We start from the raw sequence: 22,548 nt of genomic DNA on the forward strand, positions 1-22,548 counted from the left end.
CCTGCATATATGTCAAGGTCTATCCTGCGTGCATATCAAGGTCTATCCTGCAAATATGCAAGGTCTATCCTGCGTGCATATCAAGGTCTGTCCTGCATGTATATCAAGGTCTATCCTGCATGTATACTGTGATCATGTTGTAGCACATGTACTAGAGAGTCATGTTGTACTGCAAAAATGACTATGCACTGACTTTGCCCGGATTTTGCACTACAAAAATATACTTTGCACAGTTCCATGAATCAGGGTTTGTGTCGGCAGTGCAAAGTCACTTTTCAGCAGTGCGAAGTCAATTTGAACAGGGCAAATATTCCATGAATCAGGCCCAGAGTGTGCAGAATGGTAAGGAAAGCTTCTGGCCATGCGGCCCTGCAGCCTGATGCCAGGATAACAGCTTCACCAAGGTCGCATCAAAGATCAAGGCAACTCATGCCAAGCTTTTCACCAAACGGGTCAGAGGGGGAGGTGACGTGACCCTACGCATGGAAAATGAAACTAAAAACTGCACCCAGGCAGGTTCTATGATTAATCTGAACAATCCCAGCTGCAGTGACAAGGCCATGGCTTTGGCCAAGTTGGGCGGCTTCAGGAAAAGATGCTCGTAGTTGAGTTCATGGTCAGACGCACACGGTCAGAGGCGAGGAAATGGGAATCCAGCCCCAGACCGCTGACTGCACCAGGAGCGACGGCTGAATGCTGGCAACAGTCTGCATCGCTGCCACCCCGTTGCATGCTCCATCAGAGTCAGGCGCCATCCCTCTTTCACCCTCAGGAGCACAACTCGCCACATTTTTCAGCAAGGAAAGGCAAAAATAGAATACATTTTTTATTAAAACACACTGCTGGGCTTTCCATCACCCAGAGCCATTTCTCTTCCTAATGTATGCTAAAAGCTTTCCCTGCTAGAAATAGTATGCGTGCACAGTTACAGTGGCAGAAGGGGTGTTGTATTGGGGACATGGGATACGGGTTGTGCCATGGAACCGAGATGGGGTTGTTGATGTATAATGAGGTATTGGCCCAAGAGGTTGTTGGATTGCTGTGACGTTTCAGACATTAAGACATACAAAGGAAAGCAATATGCTATATGTCCATAGAATAGGGTGATATGAACTGTAAATAGCATTAATATCTGATATTGCTAGGCTGATATAAATGCCCATTACATCCCGGTCGTGGTATGATCGAGGATGACATTTAGGAAAACATGTTTCATGTTTTTAAGTAGTAAATTATATTTTGGACTAATGGTTTTGTGTGTTTAGGGGTGTGGGTTTGACCTTAAAGAGCCTGGTTTTGCTGAGATAACGTGATTTGCCCATGATCACTCAGTTTGTTCAAGTGTGAAATCAGTTCTCCCCTTCCATCCGCTCATCCCTTCCGAAATCTTACACTCTCCCCTTCTGTTCCAAAATCACTTGCTCTTCGGTCCGCCTTCCAAAATATTCTGCTTTCCTTTTCCATCCACTCCCTCTTTACCTTCCACATGCCCCCCACTGCGTTACCCTTCCATCTGCTGCTCTTTCCATCTCCCACCAGTCCCACAACCCTCTCACCTTCCTTCTGCTTCTATTGTCATCTCCATCAGTTCTCCATCTCGCTTACCGTCCATCTGTCTCTCTCTTCATCTCCCATCAGTCCCACAACCCTCTCACCTTCCATTCTCTCCTCTCTTCATCTCCCATCATCAGTCCCACATCCCTTTCACCCCCTATCTGCTCCTCTTCATGCCCCATCAGTTCCACTTCCCTCACACCTTCCATCCACTTCTCTCGTCATCTTCCATCAGTCCCACAAGCCTCTGACCTTCCAGCTTCTCCTCTCTTCATCTCCCATCAGTCCCACAACCCTCTCACCTTCCATTCTCTCCTCTCTTCAGCTCCCATCAGTCCCACAACCCTCTCACCTTCCATTCTCTCCTCTCCTGATCTCCCATCATCAGTCCCACATCCCTTTCACGCCCTATCTGCTCCTCTCTCCATGCCTCATCAGTTCCACTTCCCTCGCACCTTCCATCCACTTCTCTCTTCATCTCCCATCAGTCCCACAACCCTCTCACCCACAATTCTCTCCTCTCTTCATATCGCATCAGTCCCACAACCCTCTCACCTTCCAGCTTCTCCTCTCTTCATCTCCCATCAGTCTCACAACCCTCTCACCTTCCAGCTTCTCCTCTCTTCATCTCCCATCAGTCCCAAAACCCTCTCACCTTCCATTCTCTCCTCTTTTCAGCTCCCATCAGTCCCACAACCCTCTCACCTTCCATTCTCTCCTCTCTTCATCTCCCATCATCAGTCCCACATCCCTTTCACCCCCTATCTGCTCGTCTCTTGCTTTTTCCACAGCACGAAAGAAGTTATTTGTACCCCTCCGACACATGAGTCCTGAGAGGTGAATCCCAGTTAATCATGCCCTAAGAATAACAAAAATAGGTTAATTTTATTGAAAAATATACACACTAACTGAGCTGTACATAAAAAGAAAACAGTTAAAGAGAGGCAAGGAAGGTAGTATGGAAACATCAATATATCCCCTTCCGTTCCCATCTGCTCTTCCCTTTCTCTTCCATCTGCACCCCATTCAGCTTTGCCTCTCAAGTCTCCTTTCTTCTGCTCCCCTTTAGCTGCCCATCCCGCTCCCGCCATTGACATGCAGTGCAGTGCATGCCCTCCCACCTTATCTTGTCTGGCTGGGGAGAAGCAGGGATGGTGTGTCCTATCCCCTGCAAGGGCTCAGCAGTAGGCGGCACCCCCCTTCCATCTCAGCTTCAGCACACTCCAACAATGCCTTCCTGAACACTGTGGCCACTTCCAACACTGTGCTGGAGGGGCTTGCGTGCCTGGCAACCTGTTTTGAAACGCAGATGTCTCGTTACACCCCTCCACCAGGAAAATGGCAGCAAGGATGCCGGAAAGAGAGCCAAGGTTTATCAGAATTTGGAAATGTAACTAATATCCTCAGTGCAACATAAACATCTGTAAACAACTGTTTGCATGATGAATATGAATGGTCAATATTATCATATATGGAGCAATGCTAGTCTCGTAAACCATGAGTGAGGCTTTTTGGAATGGGGTACGCTGCAAACTGAATCACGTGTAGGGGCTCCTAATTTTGGCAGATATGATACAGTGAGATCAAATGATTTGCCCAGGATCATCGCCTTTAGATATGTGGTGAAGCAGGGAATTGAACCTAGTCTGAAATGTAGGTATTGGAACACATGTCTTCCAAGATCAAGTCGGTACACATATGTGTTGATTTTTGGGTCTAATATCCAAAAACAAGAATCCATTTTACAGGGATGACTTTAAATGTACACAAGCAACACCATAACACAACCCGACAATGCACACATCATTGTAGAAACCTATTGATTCAAAATAGTAAGATTGCATCTGTATTTCCCCTATCCTGAATGGAAGCCTACATTTTCCAGCAGGCAAAGAACCTTTAAACATAGCTCCTTCAGGTACAAGTCAAATAAAATGCATGCGAAGGTCACTCTTTTGCAAAGCTTGCAGCTCGTTCTGTACCCCCCATAATTAGGAATAAACGAACAATCAGACTTCAAACGGCTAATTAAATCTTCATGCAATTCTAGAAACATGCCACTGACAATGGTCACTGGCACTGATCACACCTGTACACACCACTAATCACTGAACATTGCAAATGGCCTGCCGAGGAGTGTTGAAAAGGTAGTTAGGACTCTAGTGCGATAAGGTGTGCAGCTCTGACTGTTTCTCTTTGAGGTGAGAGGGGCCCCGTTGGCATTCGCTGCTTGGGTGCCCTCCAAATCTGCCTGCGATCAGAGCTGGTAGGCAACTGTTAACCAAGGGCAAGAACTATTAATGAGAACAACACTTTGCCAAGTAGTGTACACTGTTCAAGAGGAGTACACGGTAGGCACAACAGCGAACAGGCACTGCCTTAAGTGGCCTGGCATGTACTAATTGGGCATCCAAGGATTGTGTGGGGTTGCAGCACCGAATCATGAGGCTGTCATGTCTTACTTTGCACGGTTTACAGTCTTTATAACGAAAACTATATGTAGTAATGCACAGATATCAAAACTTTTACATTGACAAAACCTAAAGAACATGTATGTGGAGTGGGGTGATGGGTTAAATCTTGTGGGGAACTGGTTGGGGTGGGTTTTTAGGGGTGGGAAACGGGGGTTTTCGGGGCAGGACCCCCCCAAAAAAAAACACGAGTTATGTTTTTCGTTGTTACATTTTCGGTATAACTGCATTCTACATAAAATGTGTCGTTATAATAAAGACTTGTAAGCATTTTGCACTCCTGGGGACTTCAGGCAACAAGATGCATCATCGGCATCAAGTTAAACATTTGGTTCGTACAAGATGTCGGCCCTGGCAGACAGAGCAGACACTTTGACCAGACTCTGCACGCTTTTGCAACATGAAATAATCAGGCAATCAAGTCTAACATTTAAGAAGAAGCATCAGGAGAAGGACAAACCACAGACTCTGCTCTCCTGTCTAAATCCATAGCGTAATTGGTTTTCTGAAAACGACTAACCCAATTTCCCAAATGCAATTTCCAAAGATGCTCTGTGATGTCCATTACAGCAGCACTGTCCTGCAGATGTGATTAGCTGGCCCGCTAGAGCCGCTCGTTTCTGAATGCAAGGCCTAGTGCGGGAGAGATAAATGAATTACCTGAGCAGCGGAACTTTTTGCTTTTGATCTGACTGATGCGCTTGTTGGCCAGGCGACGGGGGCTGCTGCACCGCGCCCCGCTGGTTTCAATTGGATTATCCTGCAGGTAATCAGCCAGCCACTTCAGGTGGCAGTCACAGACAAAGGGATTCTGGGCCAAGTGCCTACAAGAGAAATGTGGGTCAGGAGAAGGCATGTCTATGGACACCGTACCCAGTCATTGTTTCTGCATCCCGCAATCACCCGCGCTGCGGCGCACAGTACGCATCCCCAATGGACCAGCATCAAAAGCCTCAGAGACACCTTGCGAGCTATCATAGTGCATACTTGGACATTTCAAAACTGCAGAGTATGTAAGATCCCAGATTCCAAAGCAGAATCGTTTTCAGAGCTATTCAATTTCCAAATGGTTATTTGCAAGTTATCACATTTAAAAAAGGCAGAGCTATTATATTTAAAAAGTGGAGAATATTTGGGATGCCATTTTCGAGCTGGAGGTGTTGTGAGCTGAAGCATTCTTCCACTAGGCATTAAGTGATATATATTTCAGGGATGGAGATATGATCAACTATATCTCCGTCCTCTTTCGGGCATTTTAAACTGGAGATGTCGTGACCATTATAGTTCAAAGCTGGATACTTTGCGGGCTGTTGGCATAGAAACCCTGTGCTGCGCATTTCCCTTTTCCAGAATCCAGCACCTTGTGAAAGAGCATACCTCAAAACTAGGCATTTGTTACATATCTTCTTTCAGAGCTCTACCTCTTTAACCGCCTTGTCCATCTGTTGAGCTCCATGCATGGCATCTGATGAGCTCCATGCATGGCATCTGGTGAGCTACTGTGCATGGCATCTGGTGAGCTCCATGCATAGCATCTGGTGAGCTACCATGCATGGCATCTGGTGAGCTCCATGCATGGCATCTGATGAGCTACCATGCATGACATCTGGTGAGCTACCATGCATGGCATCTGGTGAGCTCCATGCATGGCATCTGATGAGCTAGCATGCATGGCATCTAATGAGCTACCATCCATGGCATCTGGTGAGCTCCATGCATGGCATCTGATGAGCTACCATGCATGGCATCTAATGAGCTACCATCCATGGCATCTGGTGAGCTCCATGCATGGCATCTGATGAGCTACCATGCATGGCATCTGGTGAGCTCCATGCATGGCATCTAATGAGCTACCATCCATGGCATCTGGTGAGCTCCATGCATGGCATCTGATGAGCTACCATGCATGGCATCTGGAGAGCTAGCATGCATAGCATCTGGTGAGCTCCATGCATGGCATCTGTTGAGCTCCATGCATGGCATCTGGTGAGCTCCATGCATGGCATCTAATGAGCTACCATGCATGGCATCTGGCGAGCTATCATTACCATGGCTAGAGATTTCGGAAGATGACCTATTTTACAATGAAGGACTTTGTGGAGCTATCATGAATCAAAACTTTTGAAGGACAGCTATTATTATGATTATTTTTTATTGTTGCTATTTTTAGCCTACTGCAAACGTTTTAGCAAAGAAGCACAGTTATTATAGCTGTTTCAACAGTGACTAATGAAAAGAGCGTTTGCAAAAAACGGATCCATGTTTGTTTGAAGAAAGTGCGCTACAAGTGTTTCTAAAATATACACATGTACGTGTACATGTCTCGCTCAGCTCTGGGCAGGATGGCATTGGAGCGGAGAAAGAAAGGACCGGCGTCAAACCATGCGACCAACGATCAACCGGCGTCAAACCATGCGACCAACGATCAAGTGGGTTGGAAACGCCACAAGAACTCAGTGGGGACATTGTTGGACCTCAATAGCCGTAGCCCTTAGGGATTTATATAGCAGAGCTTAAAAACCATATATTTTGCAGTCTTTCCACTGATTGGAAATGCTAATTTGCACAGATGCGCTCATTCTCACAGATTATAGGAAACAAGTTGCGAAGTCAAGTAGCATAATTGATGTGAATTACGGATTGGAAACCCGTGAAATGCGTGTTGTACAATAGCATTTAACATGATAGATATACTATGATGGAAACACTTGTCTTGCCATAGTGTTAGCCTGAAGAATGCTGAGAATATTGAATAGCTCAGCCTCGCTTTGCCTTTCCATACATTATGGAATCATTGCCTGCCACTTCACCATCACTGTGAGTCCCTTCTACTGAGCATACCCACATTTCCCGGTGCACGGGAAGGGCACTGATTGCCAATTGCATTAGCTAGGAGAATCATTTAAGGCTCTCTTTCTAGCATGTGACGGGATTGCATGTGGCTTGGTTTTCGAATTCTGATCATATTGATTTTCAGTGTAGCCAAGAATGGCCATGCATAATCCAAGCTAGGAAGGCAGGCGACTTGAGCACTAGCACTGTTCAGGTCTAGCAAACTATTTTGTAATGGCATCCTTCCCATATTGAGAATGAGTACACAGCGTGGGTTTCTCATTCCCTTACAAATAAACCGATTGGTTCGTTTGCGACCCTTACCTGATGGTAAGCCCGCTTACGCTTGTGCGCGAACCTGCCACCGTTTTTTTTTAGGCAACCATGGAAAGTGTGAAGGGACTACACATAGTTCCTTCTCCCTGTTCCATGGGGGGCATTTTATTTTGTTTTACTTTTTTTGTGTGATTTACTTTAATGGCTTCCATGGAAGGGGAGAAGGGACTACTTATAGTCCCTTCTCCCCTTCCATGGCAGCCATTTTCTTTGTTTACTATGGCCGCCACGGAAAGAGAAAAGAGACTACATTTTCTGTCAGCAGCCATTTTAAAAAAAACTTTTTTTTCCCGCTATCAAACACGACGGGTCTCTCAGACAGAAAAAAAATAAAAAAAAACATTTGTATCCTGGTATAATGGGCCAGGGTACTAATGGCAATAAGCCCTTTGGTGTGGGCCATTACCGCACAAGGTAATGCCCCCAGGCCTTCGTTAAGCCATTGCTACGCTCGGCCTGTAACTATGGGCCCAGGGGGCATTGCCTTATGCGGTAATGGCCCACAGTCTCAAGGCTTATTGCCTAAATAAACAGTTATACCCTGGGTGCTCTGCATTATCCTGACATTTTAGGCATGTGAACGATGTACTGGTAAGGATGTAATGGGCTGTCCTTCAGCGAGGAGCACCTGGGCTGCCTCTGCATGAGACATCAGCTCATTTCATTTTGGAATCAGACATAGCTTTAGTGAGTTCATCGTGTGCTCAATATCATACATTTTAAAAAAAAAGATATGTTCACCAGAGTAATAAATGTTACAACAAAGAACAAATGGGCATTCTGAAGTTGAATAAACCCACATAGATTTGGGGAGTTGAGTGAGCACTGTGCAGTAGGTTTACAAACAGCCGCTGGAATTGAAAGATATACCTCGGAAGTGTGGGTCCTCTGAGTTTAGACAATTACAATACAGGTTGCCTTTCAGTGTTATGCTGCAGGGTCAGCAAAGTGCAGTCTCATGCACTCGACTGCATGCCCTACCCCAGGCAGACTTCTTTTGACTCTTTAGGGTAAGATATAAAGAGGCCATTTTGAATTGGAACTCATGAATACTATTGTGCTATATGCATTGTTTGTCTAATTCCATCTATGTATATATTATTTGTATTGCTGTATGAAGAAATCTGGATGCCTTTGTTCTTAATTCCGATGTTCTTTTATGAAACAATTGCAGGCACATTGAAAGCCCTCTTTGGTGGCTTGTGGTGATGATCAAATGGTACCTTTCATGAAGGGGGGGGGTCTCACTGGCATCAGCAATACAGCACACGTGCAGTTTAAAGCAGGGGTGTTGCTAGGTCTGGAAAAGATCTGGGGCTACGCTAATGTCGGGAGCGTCGGCACTCAGGGCTAGCTAGCCTTTTCGTTGTAGCCCCTGAGCTTCTATCCAGGACTACACACGAAACACACAAAAGACCCAGGGCTATAGCCCCCTCACACTCTCCCCCAGAAATGCCTCTGGTTCAAAGGATCTCCACACTAAGCTTGTTGGTCCAATAGAAGTGTGTGAAAAAAATAATGTAAATAGTTACGCTGAAAACTCAACCATGCATGCCCTGTTGAGCTGCAAGAGGTCTCCATTCAAACTCAAGCCAAGAAGCAGATCAACTGCAGGATTATCTGTTGCATGCCTAGCACTCTGAAGCATTGAAAAGAATGAAACAGGAATGGCCATGCATACTCACAGGGTCTGGATGGACTGGAGAGGGACAAAGAGCCCCTTGCTGATAGTCTGCAACTTGTTGTCATAGAGGGACAGAAGGTTGAGGTTCTGCAGGTCCTGGAAGGTGTTCACCCTCAAACAGTTGATCTTGTTTGCATTGAGGAGCCTGGCAGTGGAAAGCAAAGTACAGCATGTTCATATCTCTTCTCCACACTAACCAATCCCTCTGATCCAGTGACACGCGAGATAGCGACGCGCCAAGCCATAGCTGGGGCAATGTTTGCAAGAAATTCATCAGAGGCTACCAGTTTTGGTGACCTCCCCAAGAGCATGCCATCTTCTACCACAAAACCCCCGAAAATGGAAGTATGATATTTGTAGTTGTTTTATTTGTAGAGCGCGCCTGGCCCAAGGGCATCTGGGCGTCTTATGGAATCTTTGGATTTACCTAAATGGAAGGCCTGCGGCTTCAGTATCATTGGATAGTGATAGCTATTCTTGTAGAGTGCATAGTGTCAGGGGCATCTGGCATTAAATGATGCATTAAAAATAGGTACTGTTATTATTATTATTATTGCCCTTCTGATGAAAGCATATTTCTGTCGAAGCACATCTTTGCATCCATACCTTTTCTTCTAAACCTCGTAGGCAACATGCATGCAAATCATAAATGAGGTGTTTTATGTTAATCTAATTTGCCCCAAAGAGAATGAGACATTAATGCATTGTTTGATGCCAGGGAAACACAGGTAATGCAACTTTAAACAGATTTAGTTAAACAGATGTGATTAAATAGAGCCCCTCAAACCTGCTACCCCACCAGAACAATGCCCTTATTTGCCTGTTCTAAAAGCAGAAATTGAGTGTCCCCCCTCACTTATGGATCCCACTGAACACAAACACATTTCGACTTTGTCTTTAAAATGAGTGAAACCTGTTCAATAACTTAACCAAAGGAAATGTGGGCTGCAACTGGTCAGAGCTTCTACCACACTTTATTTAGTTAATTATTTGGAAAAATACTCTTGCTATATGTTAGAGTATGGTTGGCGAGCAAGGGCCTGTTCAACCACCCTTCACAACTCCACGAATCCGCCTAAGAGTTTCCATTTGCAGCTGTGTTCTTTACCATCCAAAGTGCTTTATGACCCAACATGCTCCCATCTGCCTCCCTATGCAAGGGAAGGATCCTTCGGCTGCACCGGGTTAACCCCCAGCCATTGCTAGCTTTGGGTAGGGCACTATGATGCATGACATGAGCTGGCATTGCCCCGGGCTAAGGGGGTTCTTCGAAGAGGACCGGTCTCGGCAAAGATTATATTATGTGGGATTTGTCTTGCACACCTTGAGCGTTTACACAACCTGGAGGTGGTTTGTGCAGGATGTTTAAATGGAAGTGGTTCTAACACGTGATGAATAGCGTCTGAGTATAAGAGTAACTCTATGAACCTGTAGGGCGAGGAGCCGCTCAGTGGCGACCTTGCTTGGGTGAACCTACCTTCAGTGAGTGGTTTCTCCTCTTTGTTGGGTACATCAATTGTCAGTAGGTGTTAATGCATGTCTGCTTGACGTGTGTGTATAGCCGTAATTGTTTGTTACGGGTTTCTTTCTATGTGGAAAGTAACTACATTTTCTATGTTTACTCTTTCTTTATTGATTTCTTTAAGCAGTAACCTTTATGGAAGATTGCTCTGAGAATATACGTAAATGTCGCGTCTAAACAGGCAATCTTCCACTGACACCTCAAAACAAACGTTAACGCGAGTTGGGTCTTAAGGTTGCACCATTCCTTTTTATTTGGCATGTATTGGATGAATCGTTTGTGGTTGAATGTTTAGGTCTTGGTTTTTGACAATAACAAAATCAATCACAGCTGTGACGTAAGCTGGTGTGCCTCTATGGAGGGTCCACCTATCCATATGATGCATGGATCAATTTCCCATGAATTTTACAATGAAGATATTGTACGCTGCTAAAGTGTTGCGCAATACCACAGGGGTTGGTGTAGGCAACATTAGACAATAATCGAAAGAAATCAGCGGTTGTACCCAAGAAAACAATACCTTGCGATGACATGTTCATGACAGCAGACGAAGTCAGGATGCTTTGCTGCTATGTATTTGCAATGTGCTTTGGGTGGTATGCTGACAATTCCATGGCAAGAGACGGAACTCGATTTAATTATGATAGGCAACTCGTCACTGAACGAATAAACACATTCCATCTGTACCGTTATGATGAAGGTTTACCAAATGGCACAAGCACACAGACAGACAGGGACCTTGCTGGCTCATATGCATACTCAGAATAGTGGGGTGGTTCAGCAACAACTGTATGTAATCTTAATCTCCATCCTAAACCTAGCGATGGCATTGCAAGCTTAAATACATCACACGTGATCAGGAAGCTGGCATCTCCATTTCCGGTTTTACATCTTCCATCAGGAAAGAGTTCCATTAACAGGGGAATGGGCCTCCATCCAGATGTCAGTCTATCCACTGATGTATTTCATGAGCTCTACTCTCATTCACATACTGATGAAATGTCATGAATTGTTTTAGACAATAATGGAGGCACTTAGATGCAAAACCGTCATCGCTAGTGTCTAGTGGTATTCTTTCCACTGCATATCATAGTATCATGTACGACTGTGCATTACGCCGCCTGTCAACACATATCAGTCCTGAGCAGCAATTTCCTACCAGTTCACACCTGTTGGGAGGAGTAGGGTGGTGATGTGGACCATGAAACAAACTGTCTATTGGAAATCAAGAACTCTGCACCTCAAAGTTTCCAATAAACATAACCAGCCACATTGAGGTATCCCTCAGCACCCGAGCAAGCAGCAGATCTATGAATAAAGGCTTAAGCCATTTTAGGAATTCAATGTATTGTTTTTCCTGGAAAGTTTTTATGATACATAGAAAAATAATTTCTTAGGGGTGAGATAGGGGCACACCCTCAACTTCAGAAATCTATCGAAGGATATGAAGCAAACCTATTAGAAAATGTACTTAAACACCTAATAATCGCCAAGCCGCAATACTGCGTTGGGAAACTTGGGAAACCGTAATTTCTGCAATTTGTAAAGAGCCCGGGGAAATTTGCAAGACTATAATCAGAGATAAAGAGCGAGCCTGGGAATTTCCGAAAAGCCATCTGCTAAAGCCTGTGTAATCCTGCTACCACACAGAGGCCCTCCGAGTCTGGAGGCGTCAGGGACTGTGTACTCACAGAGAATTCTCAATAGAGAATTTTCCAGCACAACCTCTGAATGATGGTCGTTGAGTGTAATGGCGCCCGGCTCCAAACTACAAGCCCTACCCACACATGGTTGACAATCTTTGTGAGTTATGTTCCTCAGAGAATGCCTTTGTTTATAAAAAGAAAACATGGTTTCTTGGAAACGGATGTTCACAGTCTTTCAATTAAATCAGAAACTTTGTGCAGAAACACAATTCTGTAGTGCTATTCCTTTCTTCCCAGGGGCCGTTCTACTGCATGCAAAAACATCTGTGTTTTAAACATGATACCCAGATCAGACCATGTTGCACATCGGACTACAAGGGCACCCAGCTTCCGCAGCCCTATACATGCACAAGGAGGTATAATGTTAGAACGATGAAGCACAAAAATCCCATTGAATATATGGGGAGAGGTTTTTTGAGTAACAGCCTTGACCTCTGTTATAATAATTATATGACGCTGAGTGTGTCATTGAAGGGCACATTCCATGTTCCCTTTAGACATGGACATGATTGAGGTATCAGTGTGCCTATATGCATACATGTGTGTCTGTGCGTTGGCGACTGTGTCCGTATATTAAGTGAGAAGGCACATGTGTTTCTTTGGCTATGAGCTGAGCCAGGAACATAGGGGACTATAAGTGTGGTGTGACTGCAGTCTATTCCCTCAGGAGCTGGGAGGAGACATGTATAGAATTGCATATGGGTGACTATCAACTACAGCAAACTATTCCACCGAGACAGTCAGAGTCATATTTGATAGCCAACAAGAGAGGAGCTCGAGCAGTCTATTATGTGACTCTGAACCCCGATTTGGAATATTGTTCCTTGGTTAATAGTCACCCAAATATAATTGTATGCTGTTTATGTGTGTCTTTCAATCTGTTTCAACACCCTTAGAAAAAGGGTAGGGTCCTTTCCTCAATGAAGGCCAGCACTTGCTGTTTCAGCATGGCCTAGGTTGCTGAAAGGATTCAATGGGAAGTGGCGTGACATGGGACCCGATTGGCATCAGAGGAATGTAGGTCTGTGATGTGTGGGCGCGCAATGTCAGTGCAGTGAAATAGGATTTTTATTTTTCACTCTGTTGATGTCAGAGGCAGGAGTTATGGGTGTTTGCTTCTGGTGTATTATATATTGGGCAGCAATACAAGCCATGTACAACAACCTGGTACTATTATGTACACGTACACTGGGGTCTGTCCCATTATTGCACCCCTGGACATTTCATCATTAGATCGCTCTTACAAAGCCTTGACGACTTCGTGTTTCGCTAGAACTATTTTAAATATAATATGGGTGCACCTTTCTAAAAATAGGTGTATGCCAGGAGATTCGATTCTTTCAGAGTTGAACTCCAATGATAAAAAGCTGTGTGTGTGAGGTGATGGCAAGGACATAAAGGGGTCCAGTGATTGGCAGCTGGTATTTTCTGCCCCAACCCACAAAAGATGTCTTGAAAGAATAAGTGAGGGGACCATCCGCTTACTGAAGGCACGCGGTTATCAAAACTAAATACAATGTAATGTATACACATTTCATTCAGGAATTGCAGCTACTTTTATTTTAACAATGGAAGATCCAGTTTAGAACGTTTGGAGAAAAGAGCCCAGGCCGTGCTGTTATTGACACACATCTGGCCATCCATTGTTCCTTTCTTTTTTTGTGTGTGCAGCTTGTGAGCATACACATGTCACTTACACCAATAGAACAACATGCAATTACGGGGGCCATCCACCCAAGAAAAGGTCAATGGTCTGTGTTTGTGCCAGTAGAGGGACTCCCAGACCTTCCTTTGCATATTTTGAGGTACTTGGGGTATCCTCCTAGTTCCCAGGGTAATCCAGACGTGGACTCTTTGCTCACTAAGCTCAGACTCAGAGAGGCACAGCTCCACCTCACTGATGAGGCCCGACTAAGACGAAACACGTGGGGTTGCTGTTGGTACTCTTGTTCGGAGGAGAATTGCCTAGCATTTCGGTGCTCGACTGCCCCTGGGCAGGAAAAAGGCTGATATGTTCGGGATATTTCTCCTCTGTGAAAAGTGCACTGAGCTAACGGGTGGTTGAGACTCTCCCGGGTCAATGGGCTGTGTTTGTGCCGGTAGAGGGACTCCCAGACCTTCTTTTGCATATCCTGATTTACAAAGTGTTTCTCAATGTAATAGTCCCATTTAAAAATGCTTTGTAAATCATGCCTGTCGTGACCTTCTATTGCCTAAAAACAACGGATCCAACGAGTTGAAACACTCAGATGCCCGGCCGGTGCCTATCGTCACGGTCAACGTATGTGGCCAGTTGAGCGAGTGGCTGTGGCTAGGATCCATCACTCTAACCTACCATGTTCTGGCACACATAGTCTTAACATATATTTATACATTCCTTTTATATGCATTCTAAAGTTCCCACAAAACATATCACGGCTTCCCTGGTTTCTATTATCGTCGCGCCGAAAAGATGATGCATCATCTGCGTAATGTTTTTGGAGCCGTAAAATCATCACCTTCCCATGTCCAGAACCCGCCACCGGTGACACCTAGTTCCCCCGCTATTAAAAAGACAAGCTTGCTTAGACTTGTTGCCAGCACACATGGCCTTGGGCCCAGAGGAACATGCCTCTTTTATTTGATTTTTTATCCATTGTAAGATACAAACCTGCAACCCGTCATAAATCCAGTGTAGACTGAGCAGTAAAACTAGAATCATACTCACAGCAGCTGCAAGGAGGAAAGTCCATCAAACAGGCCCTTGGGGATCTCGGCAATCTTGTTTCCATAGAGCACTCTGGAAGACAAAAAGAAGACATAGCAACGAGGATCATCTCACGTCCCGCGGTGGATTTGGGGTTTTATTACTCTTGGTGGCCGGTTCCATCTGGGAATCATGGCCTGCAAGCAGGAGTTCACACGTGCAGCTTCTGATCTCATTGCTCTCTACAGGCTGCCCTCATCTTGAAAGGAAAGGTTATGATTCTGTTGTCGCCTGGGTTCACAGAGTCTTTTTTGGAACCTGGGCCCGGCCCAAGAATTTCATGCAAAAAAAAAAAAAACCTTGCACCCTGACTTGTGTTAGTCCGTTGCTAAGTGTTTACAAGCTGGCAGCCCAATGGCCCTCACAGCTCTGCAGCTGTGGCCAAATAGCAGAGATTTTTTATTTTTTATTTTTTGCATTGCGTCCAAATGTAAAACATGGCCATAGCAACGGCTGCGTTTTTGGATGCAGACATGTGCATTGCATTCATTCAGGTCCACAATGGCTTGCAGTTTTAATGATGTGCAATTTTGTTGCAGATTTCCCCGCACCAGACTAAGGACAAACATCCTCTAATACTTCAAAACATACACATTCTGCTGTAACCTTCCTTGGGCATTTGGCACCTGTGTGCAGCCACATTGAACAGACTTAAGCAGCCACTCAGCTCTAATGAGCTCTAGGAAAAAACCTTCGTCTTCATCCCAACATCTAACCTAAGCCTAGAAGCCTTATACTCACAAATAGCAAAAGCACGATAGCCTGGGTTGTGGTGGCGAGAGAGTGAGGGCAAAAGAGAGAGAAGTAGAGGCTCAGAGACGGAGGGAGGAGCCGAAAGAGAAAATGGGAGAGAGAGAGATTTGAAGAGAGGTGGACAGAAAGATGGAGACTGAGGCAGAAGAGAAAAAGAGACTGTACGCAAGAGGAAGAGAGAGAGAGAGAGAGAGAGAGAAAGAGAGAGAGATTGTGACCTCCGGCTTCTACCATGGTCGAGCCACTCAATGGGCATCTTCATCCTTGAAGCGCAGAGACAATGATTTATCAGCTCCCTGCTCCATCCCTTTAACATCTCCATGCTTCAGGGCATCACGTTGTGCCAAGCATCTGCCAGCTGTGCCACGCACACAATGAAAGACTGACCAACATGAATAGCACTGATCGAAAGCCATGCGGCCGGCCTCTAATTGCTAATTACACTAAGCATTAGAGGAAGGGTCGCTGCAGTTGTGTCCGTCATGCTACAAAGGGATTTTTTTTGAACAAACACACACACACACACCAATACTCCCATCCAACTTTCACTGGGGGCAGGAGGGGCCGTTTCTTTCACACAATCAAAGTGATGTCAAGCAGAGGGGAAGTGGGCCATAGAGAGGGGACAACATGAAAACATACCCAACCTTCAGTTCAGGGAAAGAAATGAGTGAAACCCTTAGGCTGACATTAGTGAATATTATTTATTCTGCTGACAACTGAACTATGTCCGAGCAGGTTCACCCGCCCCCCAAATGCAGACGCCAGTTTGTAGCTCAAATTGGAATGGCAACCTGTGGCTCCCCAGATGCGGCCCGAGCGGTACCCGAGCAATCCACAGCAGCCCCTGCCCCCTGCATTACAGGATCACGCACGCGAGGAAGGATGGACGAGCACATCTCCGCCATTAGCACTGCATTTTGGCGCACTTCCCTTTGTTCTTGGGAGGCGAGCCTGTGTTATGCCATGAGCACGGTGCGCCCGCGCCACCCCCACTTTCCAGTTATAATGCTATACACCACCCGCCAGTCCTCTACTGCCATTGGACGTGTCTTCATGGGCACGGGATGAAGTGAAGGAATAGAAGATGAATATATCCCCCTATTATTGTAAATACCCATGTAACGTCGCCACAATGCCTCCGGGCTGTCTGTGCGCTTTATAAATGCAAATAAATAAAAACAAATAAAATACGCTGCTGCTTCTCACAGCTAGGTACTCACTCAATAAATATCCTAATAATAATAAAAATCATAACACAATATTAATTCTCAGAATAGCGTAGCCCAAACAGTCTCTAAAGAGGACATTAAATCAGCAAAGGAGAGCTGCGGCATAACATGCACGAGGCAGAGTGATGTATGAAGGCTAGCAGCTCTAAATGACTTATTCCAGCGTGACACAACATATTTATAGGAGTCGTTTGTCTGTGCCAATGCACCTGGGCACATGTGTCCTCAAAGTCTAGTGTGTCTGCTGACGGCTGCAGTCTTATGTGCCTCGAGTCCTGTCAGTAGGTGTTGGCTAAGATCCAACTAGCAAACCATACCCGGCCAATGATGAGAACACACATAGTGGAGTCGAAAGATATTGGGCCTCATTACACGGTAGGCGGTAAGGGTTAACGGTCACCGGTAATGGTACCGGTGACCGTTAACCCTTACCGCCTTACTACGAGGTCCCTTAGCGGGTTGGTACTTTAACGCCTGCTTTTAGCCGGCGTTAAAAACCAACCCGCTAAGGGACCTTGGTGCTAATTACGGCACCGCAAATTTGCCCTATGGGGCAAAAATGGGAATGGGGAAGGGCAACCTTGGAATAGGGCGGTAATTCCCCTTTCCACCAAGGCGGTGCCGGTATTTTACCGGCATGGACCAAGGTGCTATTAGCACCTTGGTCCACCGCCTACCGTGTAATGAGGCCCATTAACTTCAAGACATTGGGCCTCATTCCGAGTTCGGAGGTAACCACGCCGCTATTCGCGGCATGGCTGCCTCCGAACTCGTCCAAACTCCGTCCTGGTGAAAGGAGTAATTACCGGTCCATTCCGAGGTCGGAGGGACCGGTAATTCCCCATTCACCAGGGCCATTCCCCATTCCCATTTGAGCCCCCATAGGGCTCAATGGGAAGGCGGCAATAACTGTACCGTAAATTACGGTACCATTATTGACCCCGGAGTCCCTTTGCGGTTCCTCTCCTTAACGCCTGCTAAAAGCAGGTGAAGTGGGAGAATGGAACAAAAGGCTCCCACCAATCCCCTCACACCCATGGCCTAGAGGATCGCGGCCCAGACACCCACCACGAGAGGAGTTTGCCCACCTACCAGATGACCAGATACCCTGGCACAGGAACATACGGATGTGCCCACCAGCCTGCCCACCAGCCTGCCCTGCCCATGCCGACACCTGCGGCATGGATGAACTCGACTGAACCATTCAACAGTAAATTAACACATCGTTAGAGATGCCATGACGACCTAGCCAACGGTCAGCACACCCGTGCAAACATGCACACTGGACACTCCCACACCAATCCACACGAAGAACATATTCAGTGCTATGACGTAGGTGACGGACACACCCACTGACGCGCATCTTTATTATTTTTCAGATAGGTTTTTCGAAATGCAGAAACGCAAGACGCACAATTAACTCATCTAAAATGCTTGCTCACGCTTCTTCTAAACCCATGCATTGCAATGAGAAGTATAACGACGACATGATACTGGGGATAAAGCAATATCATACCATAACCTAAAGCTCCGTGCATCAAACGTCTCTACCTATGCACCAGGCCCAAGTAGGCCGCAAGCAAGAGCTTCCATGAACATTGAATGAGCAAGAGTACAGTTGCTGACCCTGCAGAATGAGCCCGGCGAGAGCAGACAGTCAAGGGCACAATGTTGCAAACTCGCATGCCGCAAGCCGACGCCAAGGTCACACCTGCAAATTAAGCCAGGCACACAGTGGAAAATGCAATATTAAATGTGCAGAATTCTGCCTCAACCACGGTCTCACCTCACGTGACCAAGCCAAACCTGACAGGGCGCCAGGCCCAGGAGGAGGGAGGCGCCTGGATCCCACGTTTCAAGACACAGGCAGATACAATTAAGCGACTCAATGGACATCTGCGGCGGTGGGAGTAGTCTGCCTTCCAGCATATGAGCAAATCCTCACATTGTCTGCACATACCCATAGTGATACATTGTTGCAAATGACAGGTGCACCGCGAGCTGGGAACAGCGATGGTCCCAGACTGGGGGGCTCGCGAATGGACCAATCAGAACATGGGGCTCTTATCACTGACGCCATTAACATTAGCCAAACCCTACCACTCGAGGAACCAATCCAGAGTGGCGATAGGTTTTTTGCTAACTTTCCCAGGTGATGCAAGTAGCGCGTCATACTAAGGTAAAAAGGGCCTGCGAGCCCCACGATTGGAGAGAGTGTCAGGACGGACGCGTACGATCCTTGACTTATCCCTGCCGTTTTGTTTAATAAACAGCAGAATCACCTTGCTTCTTGCGAGTGCCTCATACTCATTTTTTGGGATACACGGGAGGATTTGGGGCCTCCCTGCTCGGAGGTCCGCGGACAGCCCAGCCGACCCCGGGAGAATTTCCACCCGACACAGGCGTTAAGGAAGGACCCGCAAAGGGAACTCGTAGTAGGGCGGTAAGGGTATAACGACACTGGTCTCGTTACCGGTGACCGTTAACCCTTACCGCCCTACTCGGAATGAGGCCCATTATAATGTTTTGATGATTGCATTGGCAATGCAGGGTTATTCATCTCGTGTGTTCCTCTCCTATTACAAAACGGGTTCAAGGGTCATTAATCAGTCTCCAAAAATAACACGTGACTTACTGATTTCTAATACGTTGTGTGTATTACCATAGTGAGTGGACGTTCAGTGGGCTACATGTGAAAGGATTGGCAATTGCACTGCGCCTGGAACAAAGAAAGGAAATAGAAACTTGGAGCATATTTCACTTTGGAGCCACTTCGCATTCTGTAGCGCTAACATCACCCAGAGTGACATGTCCTTTCGCAGTCGCAGGCTCCCACAGCTCTGAAAGGCTCTCCGCGTCGAGTGAGCTCTACCACGCTCTGGTCTGACACATCTCCCAAAGTGCTTGCAGACTGTCTGGAGAAGGTCTCCTGCTCCTTCACTGAGCCGAGCCAAATGCGCGGGAAAAGTCAATGGCTTCCTGATGGAGCCTGGCCGCTTCAGCAACACTGACGCTAATCTCAGCCAGCCCTCTTGCTGGAATGGAGGCCAGATGCTTCATGGGCTTTAACAGTGTGGGGTAGTGCGGCAAAATACATCATCCCCATTACACCGAATATTCCAGAAATGCTGCCTTTGAGTGGTCATGGGTACGGCGTACGCTGCGCGGGCTGCGCATCCCGCATGCTTTGCCACAGTACACGAATAAACCACACTTCCTTACATTTAAGGCCTCCCTCAATGGTGCGAGTCATAAACATCAATTTAAAGAAGGACAATTTGGATAGTGTTTTTTGTGCTAACAGCAGATACCCAGCATTTGGGCAGAAGGGAATATTGTATGCAAAAATAGCAAGCAGTGTTCCTATGAGGCCATAACTACAGGTGCAAATTCATAGAGGGACGTTTGCGTGGTTAATGGAGTAGACGTGTCCATTTGAGGCGTAATGTGCCTGAGAGGTGGAAAGATACCCAATGCCAACCGGGGAACTGGGGTGCTCCACTTGTTTACCTACACCATCGTGTGCAGGTCTCGCCGCAGTGCCCCCTGCGTCAGCTTCACCTCCTCTATTGAGAGCATTCAGCTTCCAAACCTGCAAGCCCTGGGCATCCGCACTGAGGCTGCCCTTCACGGGGGCAATTTGTTGCTTTATGCAATCTGACATCTACCCACAGGGAATACGACTGAGACCACCAAGTCACCTGACTCAGGTCACTCAACAGATGCGCGCTTTTGATCAACACAAAACGGGGCTGAATTCCAGCCTGGAATCCTGAGCCAAAAAGCTCTCTACACACACTACAAATTACTACAGCTGGCAGAACTTTCCAGCTGACAACTTTGGAAGCCAAGAGGCGGCAAAAGGGAGATTCTTAGTTGGGGCGTACGAGTATTAGTTCTAATTAAGTTCCTGAAATTATGAGGCAGGATCCCATACAGGAAACCCCAAAATGGAATTGTGACCCCTCAGGCTATGAATGCAAACACTTAACCAGGAGTTCCCCCAACTGCTTTCCTATCACCGTGCCGCCGAAGCCTGAGACTTACTGTTCTCTCTCAGTGCACTTGTTACATGATACCATAACCCCCCTCCATTTATCCGCCTTCAATCCTGTGGCTGCGTCAGCAATCCCTGATTGCATGACCACAGAGGCATAAAAGCTCTGGCAGACTGAAGGATCGCACTAGACCACCAATGCATAGGATACAGTGCTCCTCAGTGCTAACAATGACAGCGGTGAGCTACACGCAAGGGAGTTGCTAGGTCTGCAAAAGACCCGGGGCTACTCTGATGTCGGAACTGTTTTGACTGGGGGCTAGCTAGCCTTTTGGCTGTAGCTCCTGAGATTCTATCCAGGGCTACAACCAAAAGATCAGGGGCTATAGCCCCCTTAACCCCCTCGTAGCAACGCCCCTGGCTACACGAAACCCATTTCACATTAACATTGTACCAACCGCAAGTTAGTAAAAGTAGCAACCCCAACCACTTTTGATAGACTATTAAATAATGTGTGCCATGGACACAGGCGACAGCCGGGCTCGCGTTTGGCACCCAAATCATTTCTCCAACTTTCTGGATTCTATTTATTTATTTATTTGTATAGCACACCGAACCCGAAGGTATCAACGACGTGCTACAGAAAATGAAAGCATTCCGTGGTTGACCCTAAAATGGACACATTAGCACAGCTATGACAAGCCAGACACCACTCATTGGCCCTCATTACAACATCGGCGCTAAACCATGGCGCTATTAGCACCATGGTTGTTGCCGGTGTTGTAACGGGTCCGCCATGGTTCAATGGGGAATTACCACCTCATTCCAAGGTTGGCAGGGCGGTAATTCCCCATTGAATCATAGCCCTTCCCCATTCCCATTTTCGCCCCATAGGGCTCTATGGGAATGGGGAAGGCGCTAAGTACGGTACCGCAAATTGCAGTACCGTACTTAGCACCAAGGTCCCTTTGCGGGTCCCTACTTTAACGGCTGGTGTAGACCAGCGTTAAGATTGGGTTCCGCAAAGGGATCTCGTAATCAGACGCTAATGGGTTAACGGCGCTGCAGCCTTTTACGGCACTGTTAACCCATTAGCGCCAGGGTCGTAATGAGGCCCATTGAGCCAGTGTTGTAAGCCATTTGTGTGCTGTTCAACTGTTTCAAACAAGCAGATCTAGCACTCTACCAACCTACCCAAGTTGACTGATGTAAAGACCAAATACTTCGTAAAATATGTGAGTCCTAACCGCTTTGACTTTTAGACACTCTTAGTATGAAGTAATATGGCACCCATCCAGCATTGGGGCTGCGGGGCTGTTTACACAAACCTCTTAAGTATAATGTGCAACTGGAAAAAAGAAGTCAATGGGGTGCTTTCAGGACCACTTCTTGACTGGCTGCCCAACAGCGGAGTCAACACGGTGAAGGACTTGTCTTGGAAAAAGATACTGAGGAGCATCCTGATTCCAAGAGAGGAGGAATAAAGGAGGATAAGGAGCCTGCTCGAGGGATGCCTCGCGTTTGCTGCTGGAATGAAGGCATCTGGGCAATTTCTGCCTGCAATAACTGCTGTGGTTTTTAACATCTGGCTAGCATAGCCCATTTCTTCCTCTTAAAACAAAAACACTGCTGGAAGTTGATCCCTAACACATGGCTTGCCAAGTCATGTGGCTTGAGCCAGAGACGTGTCTAAACTGTCTAGGAGAAACCAACCC

At 46.5% G+C, this 22,548-nt stretch overlaps 1 protein-coding gene across 1 annotated transcript in view; it reads right to left on the reverse strand.

The window, feature by feature from the left end:
* The window catches only part of SLIT3 (slit guidance ligand 3), a 1,101,025-nt gene that overhangs the window by 244,936 nt on the left and 833,541 nt on the right, over positions 1-22,548 (reverse strand). Inside the window, exons 12-14 of the mRNA XM_069654301.1 lie at positions 14,813-14,884; positions 8,879-9,022; positions 4,686-4,849 (exon numbers count right to left, since the gene is read on the reverse strand). Coding sequence (XP_069510402.1) covers positions 4,686-4,849; positions 8,879-9,022; positions 14,813-14,884 — 380 coding nt within the window. The remainder of the gene's footprint in view (positions 1-4,685; positions 4,850-8,878; positions 9,023-14,812; positions 14,885-22,548) is intronic.

The sequence above is a fragment of the Ambystoma mexicanum genome, chromosome 3q, assembly GCF_040938575.1.
Source record: "Ambystoma mexicanum isolate Mex_15411 chromosome 3q, UKY_AmexF1_1, whole genome shotgun sequence".
Taxonomy (NCBI): Eukaryota; Metazoa; Chordata; class Amphibia; order Caudata; family Ambystomatidae; genus Ambystoma; species Ambystoma mexicanum.